General features: G+C 40.5%; 1 protein-coding gene across 3 annotated transcripts in view; it reads right to left on the bottom strand.

Annotated features, from left to right (window-relative positions):
- Window positions 1–244: 244 nt before the first annotated feature.
- Window positions 245–7,210, bottom strand: part of RNASEH2B (ribonuclease H2 subunit B) — a 106,065-nt gene continuing 99,099 nt past the window's right edge. The window contains exon 12 of one of the 3 annotated variants that reach the window (XM_037037751.1): window positions 245–983. In XM_037037751.1, the coding sequence (XP_036893646.1) occupies window positions 826–983 (158 nt within the window). In that variant the 3' untranslated portion in view covers window positions 245–825. The remainder of the gene's footprint in view (window positions 984–7,210) is intronic. The other 2 variants (XM_037037774.1, XM_037037789.1) reach the window with 2 other exon arrangements.

Genomic DNA, 7,210 nt, shown 5'->3' with positions numbered 1-7,210 from the left:
TCCCCCATATCTTACACCCTCACTCTAAAAAATAATACACATACTGTGCAAATCTTTTAAAAATGAAGCAATGTTTATAACTCCAGCACATCAGAAAATGCACATGCTCAGGTATTATGAACTAGAAGCAGCCACTTTTTAAAATTATTGTTCAAGTACAGTTTTCTTTTACTCCCATCCCAGCCCACCCTCCCAGTGCTCCCCACAAAGCAGCCACTTTTTAAAAAGATTTATTTATTTTTAGACAGAGGGGAAGGGTGCCAGAAAGAGGGAAAGAAGCACCAATGTGTGGTTGCCTCTCACGCACCCACTACTGGAGACCTGGACCACATGTGCCCAGCATGTGCCCTGATTGGGAATCAAACCAATGACCTTGTGGTTTTCAGGCTGGTGCTCAATCTTACTGAGCCACACCAGCCAGGGCAGCAGCCACTTTTTGAAAAAATAAGTAAGTAAGGGTATAAATTAGTTCACCAAAGCTTTTAGTGTAGAATCTAATACTTACAATCACCACCTGGTCACCACATACCTAACACATGCTCGCTTAAACCAAGGAATGCAAAACGCCAATTTGGTCATGCTTATGAAATAACCTGAATTTCACAATGAGTCTTCTCCTCCCAATGTTTTGAAATCTGAAGCACTCCAGTGTAAAAATCCACACTTTTATGGTGATAGGCCTGGCACAGAGGGCTGATATGGCTTGAATTCCTCAGGTTCACATTCTGGGGGTACATTCAAGTTCCATGACAGAATCTCATCCAGTGATATAGGTCACTGCCCACTATACCAGTGAAAATGACCAAAGAAACAGAGCATTTGTGGTTAGTTCTTTAACAAACATCTTTTGGCATTGGGTGATTTTCCAGAAAGTGCAGAAATAAAAGCCCTAGCCTTTCGGGGAAGTCTTAAATTACATGAGAAGCAGCCAAGCCTTGGTGGACCTGCTGTCATTTGTTCTTCTTCCGTCTTTGTGCTGCCACCTAAGGAGAAAAGGAAAACATGTTGTAACCTACAGAAGGGGAGGCCCTGAAATTCCAAGCATCATCTGCACCTTGTGTGGACAGAAAAGCAATGCTGGCTGGTCTAATCCTCTGGCGATCAGCAGCTGAGCTTTTTTACTTCTAAAAGAAGATCTCTGGTGAAACAAGAGGTTTTGGTGATGGCTATCATTGGTGATCTCATTCTACGTCCTGGCAAGTGAATGGGGAAGAAAAATACTTTCTTTCCAGGGCTCACAAGGAGTGAAATACAAAACGTTAAAGTTGCCCAAACTTATGGAATAGACACCATCATTTGAGGGGGAAAAATGAAAATACATAAAAAACAAGGTTCTAACATAATTCTTAAACCATTTTCCTTTTTTCCTTTTCTTTTAAAGGTGGATCATTTTTTAAAAAGTAAGAAGCCCTATGTAGACCTTCAATGTATTAAAAAAATAGAGACTTGCTGGTGGGAAGTAGTCCCTGGTATCCTTTTGAAGAATATCACCGAACACAGTTAAACACTATAAGCTGGTTTCTTACTGAGTTCAAAGTCAATCGCATTTTATTCTGAAGCTACAAGTTACCAGAAAAAAATGTTGATGGAAATCAGATTTCTATGCTATAATGTGGATAAGATGTGACAGAGGTTGGACCTTCCCTGAAGGGCTTTATTAGCCCAGTTTTTCCCACAGCTCCCAGTACTACCTGGATGTCTGTCTATTTGCTCCCTAGAACAGAAACTTCTTGAAGGCAAATATTTTGCGACATGTTTTGTGACATATTTGTGACTTCTGCTGAAAGCTGCATTTCTAGTGCCTAGACAACATTTGACACATAGCAGGTGTTCTAAGGAATAAATAAATCTAAGCTTCCTCCTTGGCTTCTTTTGAAAGAACTAATAACATGACTAACTTTTATTTTTCACATATTCTGATTAAAACACATGTATGGTAGCAATTCTTTTAATGTCTGTGAAGGAGGAAATTCCTCTATAAATCACATTTGATGCTTTCCCCCTTCTCAGATAGGATTGATTAGTGTGTCGCCATCAAAATAACATTTTTTTTTACAAAAGTACAGTAAATACTAAAAAGCTGACAGCTGAATTAAAGATATGACATGCAAATACACCAGCTAAGTGGAAGCATTACTTAAATTCTCACTGTTAAGGATAACTTCAGTTGCAAAATTCATTAAGAATAAAGCAAGATGAAATAAATCTGATTTTTTCTTTAAGATTCACAATTAAACCAGACAACTGAACAGTAAGAAACACCATAAAGCCACACAAGGAATGGTTTGAATAAGAATCTTGGGGAGGCAAAAAGGGCTTGAAGGGGACGAGCAGCATTGCTCTGCCTTCAGTGTGTGCGATCTCATTTTCTATAAAATGACCATCTATAAAACAGAACACCACTTTCTGGTGTGCCTTAGGACTGTAGTGAAAATTAATTTAACTGCTGATATGGGACTGCTATAAACATTATAAAGTACTATTAACCATCAGAAAACCCTTTTTCTGTCTAATGACCCTGAGGAGTATATAAATCTAATCATTTCTTCCCATTATTTAGACAAGGTCAAAGCTTGTGGACATCCTTTAAAAACACTAAGGAAATACCCCTACATTTTTTGCCTTCTAGACAGAGAGCTCTTCGTCGTCCATGAAGAGATTTGATGTAGTTCATTTTGGAGATCTCCAAATTTTTTATTAGTGCTGGAGAAAGGGCTATTTGGGAGAAAATATGTGATACATGGCAGCTATTCAAGTGAGATCAACTTTAAGAACAGAGAAAGTCAGCCCTAACCTATGTGAAGAGGCTATATTTCAAATCTGGTGAGGGATGACTTCCCAGGATATAATCAAATCAGAGTTACAGACTCTGAGAAAAGAGAACTTGATGCAGTGTCTGGGAGCTGAGGTCCTGAGTTTAATGTCTTTTTTAGCTGTGTGACCTCGGGCATATAAGCTGACTTTACCTTTTCAACTGTAAAATGGGGGAAATAATTCAATTGTAAAATTAACCAAGTGTGTCATATGGTTTCTGGAAATATTGAGCTAGTATCTCCTTTTAGATTTTCTTACAGAGATGAGATAATCCATCTAGAGTTAGAAGAGTACCTGATGCATAGAAAGCACTGGATGCATGCTAACTCTAAAGGCATTTTTCTCACATATATAAAGGAGAGGCTCCCAGGCAGCAGTGACAGCGGAAGCACATAAACAACTTACTGGTCTAGTACCATCTCACACAGAAGACGTGATTGTGGGCCAATAGTGCTGGTGATTTGTCTCCATGGATCACAGAATTAAGGCAGAACTGGGACAACCATGACATATAATCCAGCCACTTCAAACTGATCTTTTTAGGACAACTGCTTTTACTTTTTAAAAGTAAATTTCTTAGGTTACTTTGAAACATGGTTGGTCATTTTTCACTTCATTTACATTTTTAAAGATTAAGTTATCATTTACTATTATTGTCATAGTTTGCATACAATATAGACAACACTGTACAATTAGTAAGTAAGTAAATGGGTACATTTTAACTTATTACTTCCAAATTGCCTTTGTGCTTTGCTAAGGCTGTAAGAGAAGTATGATCCCAGGAATGGGCTGCAGCACACTAGAAATAGACCCTGACCAACAAAACACAATTCCACCTGACATTCAAATTAAACCTGATGGAGTAGTATGTCCTTAGGAGTGCAGAAGTATAAATCTTTGAAGATAAAAGATCCTGACCCAAAATATATAATAAAATTATATACCTTTCAGGTGTACGATTCTGTTATATGTCATCTATATATTGTAATGTGTGTGTACCACCCCAAGTCAAGCCTCCTTCCATCACCACTTATCCTCCCTTTACCCTCTTCTACCCCCACCTTCCCCTTTGGTAATCAACATACTATTAGTTGTGTCTATGAGGTGTTTTTTTTCTTTTGCTTAATCCCTTCACATTTTGAAAGACCAAGGTACATCAAGATCCTGATTTTGACCCTTATGAAAAAAGTCAAGTCTCAACTAGTGAGGACACTGGTCAGATTATTTCAACCTACCTGCCTAACACGTACTTAACATTTACCAATTGCACAATCTGTGCCTAGCACTGGGTAGGACTCAAACTTGAATAGCACAGTTTCTGTTATTAAATAGCTTACCTTCAATAGCAGTGATAATTCAAATGTTTAAATTGTTGTTCTTTTCATCTTTTGGCCTTTTGGTTGGGTGTTACTACCCTGGCTCATATAGTCCATTGCCCTAAAACTATAGCTGTTTGGGGAATTAAGTGATTTATTATATGTAAGTAGCTCATAATAGTGCCAAACACATAAATGCTATGTAGTGTCTTTTGTTAGTATCATTTGTTATAGATATTATGAAATCATGAAAAATAGGAAATTAGCAAAAGTTCAAAGTATCTCAAAAACAAAGGAGCATTATATAATATAACTCACCTTTACCATCAAAATGTCAGTCATTTCAAGACAAAGAAAGATTAAGAGATTCATACCCTTATACAAAACAGAGAAGATATGACAAATATATGCAATACAGGAGGCGGGTTAGATCATGGAACAGAAAAACAACATTAATATACAAACAGGTGAAACTCAAATTGTAACAGGGTACAGCCAAGAGGAGGGCTTCAAATAGAGATTTGTAATGGGGTCCAGAACTCAAGGTGTCCAGGAAATATCAGAAAAATATACAGGATGTCCTCACTCCCACCACAAAGCTAAGCTGGGGGATGGGGCACATGGAACAGGGCCATTGGGAGCTGTGTTGTATAACAGCAGCTTTTCAGCTAACCTCTGGCATGGTCATTTCACATATCTATAACCTTAACTGGTTTCATAGATATGTTAAATAGCTGTGGCCATGTTTTGAGCCAGGGGGATGGAAGTGGCTTCCACCCAAGATGTAACTGGGAGGCAATTCCCCCTGGTTACAGCGCCTGTGTGAGAGCTTGGAGAAGATTGGTTCCATGCCATGGGGCCACACCTGCCCAGACTTATGATGGCAGCCCAGTAAAGCTGGAAGAATACAGGAATGTTGGCAGGTGTAACTGATTGTAGGATTGGGAAATGGGGCTGCAGAGGAAGATGGGCGTGGGGATTTAAACCCAGGCACAGCAGCCAGGTAAGGGAGAACCACACCGCTTTGTCGGAGTGGGGACTCTGTGGCTTTGGGGTGCTCCCTTTGGACACGTGGCTTAGGAAGCAGGAGAGACTTTACCTGGAAGAAGGATGAAAGGACTTTTGCTGGTGGGCCATGAGAACGCGCCACATAGCTTTGGATTAACTGGAGATTGTGGCGGTGACACAGCTGATGGTGTCCTGAGCCCGAATCACAAACTTCTACATCTTTTCTGAGATACAGTACCCCAGACTGGGGCAGAGGGAGAAGGACTGTGCATCTTTGTGTATCCTAAAGGACTTTAGTATTTTAATGAAGACATTTAGTCACTAAGTCTGTATAGTTTTTAAATAAAAATTTCCTTTCCTTTTTACCTCTCCAGGTGTGATTAGGCGGCCAATATCCTCAGGAGGAGTGCAGAAAAATTCTCAGAGACTGGGAAAATTCCTAAGTCTCACTCTCCCACACCTGGGAGGGCGGTCTGCCATGGGCAATTATTAGCCCACCCAGGGGACACCAAGAACTGATACAGAACAGACCCAAGGGGATGTATGATATAGTATGTATCACCAAAATGACCCCCAGTAGGTTCGCTGTGCCCACTGCCAGAGGAAAGATGTCTCTCAATGCCAGAGATTTGTGAAAAGGAAATATGTATTTAAAAGCTATACAGACTTAGAGTAGTGACTAAATGTCTTCATTAAAATACTAAAGTCCTTTAGGATACACAAAGATGCACAGTCCTTCTCCCTCTGCCCCAGTCTGGGGTACTGTATCTCAGAAAAGATGTAGAAGTTTGTGATTCGGGCTCAGGACACCATCAGCTGTGTCACCGCCACAATCTCCAGTTAATCCAAAGCTATGTGGCGCGTTCTCATGGCCCACCAGCAAAAGTCCTTTCATCCTTCTTCCAGGTAAAGTCTCTCCTGCTTCCTAAGCCACGTGTCCAAAGGGAGCACCCCAAAGCCACAGAGTCCCCACTCCGACAAAGCGGTGTGGTTCTCCCTTACCTGGCTGCTGTGCCTGGGTTTAAATCCCCACGCCCATCTTCCTCTGCAGCCCCATTTCCCAATCCTACAATCAGTTACACCTGCCAACATTCCTGTATTCTTCCAGCTTTACTGGGCTGCCATCATAAGTCTGGGCAGGTGTGGCCCCATGGCATGGAACCAATCTTCTCCAAGCTCTCACACAGGCGCTGTAACCAGGGGGAATTGCCTCCCAGTTACATCTTGGGTGGAAGCCACTTCCATCCCCCTGGCTCAAAACATGGCCACAGCTATTTAACATATCTATGAAACCAGTTAAGGTTATAGATATGTGAAATGACCATGCCAGAGGTTAGCTGAAAAGCTGCTGTTATACAACACAGCTCCCAATGGCCCTGTTCCATGTGCCCCATCCCCCAGCTTAGCCTTGTGGTGGGAGTGAGGACATCCTGTATATTTTTCTGATATTTCCTGGACACCTTGAGTTCTGGACCCCATTACAAATCCCTATTTAGGGCTCCCATCTTGGCTGTATCCTGTTACAAAACTGGGACACTTAGCCAATCTTTCAAAACCCAAAGTGAACAGCCACCAACAGCTGAGACAAATTTCACCTTACTTTTCAACAGAACTCACAATTTCTCTTCCTTTCTGTTTACTTAGGTTTTTATAGGATTTTGTTTTTTCTCTTCTCCCTTTCATATTTGCATTTTAATTTTTGTTCTTTCACTTCGTTTGTATTCCAAATAACACACTACTCTTGGTGTTTTACTTTTTATTCAGATTATATGTTTGTTATCATATGTTTGTTATTCCCCACACAGCACCCTTCCCTCATCTTTTTTAATCCCCTATTTTTTTATTATATACTTTTGAATTTTGTTGTTCAAATACAGTTGTCTGCCTTTCCCCCCCACCACCCCAGCCATTCCCACCTAGCTTCCCTATTTCCACCACCTCTTGGTTGTTGTCCATGTGTCCTTTATAATTGTTCCTGTAAAACCTTCTCCCTTTTCCTCCATTATCCCCTCCCACCAGCCCTCTGTTTACTGTCAGTTTGTTCTTAATTTCAATGTCTTTCGTTATATTTG

The sequence above is a fragment of the Sturnira hondurensis genome, unplaced genomic scaffold (genome assembly GCF_014824575.4).
Source record: "Sturnira hondurensis isolate 20B ecotype Veracruz unplaced genomic scaffold, ASM1482457v3 Scaffold0001918, whole genome shotgun sequence".
Lineage (NCBI taxonomy): Eukaryota > Metazoa > Chordata > Mammalia > Chiroptera > Phyllostomidae > Sturnira > Sturnira hondurensis.
The sequence above is the reverse complement of the archived record's forward strand: the minus strand, read 5'-3'. Positions and strand labels throughout refer to the sequence as shown.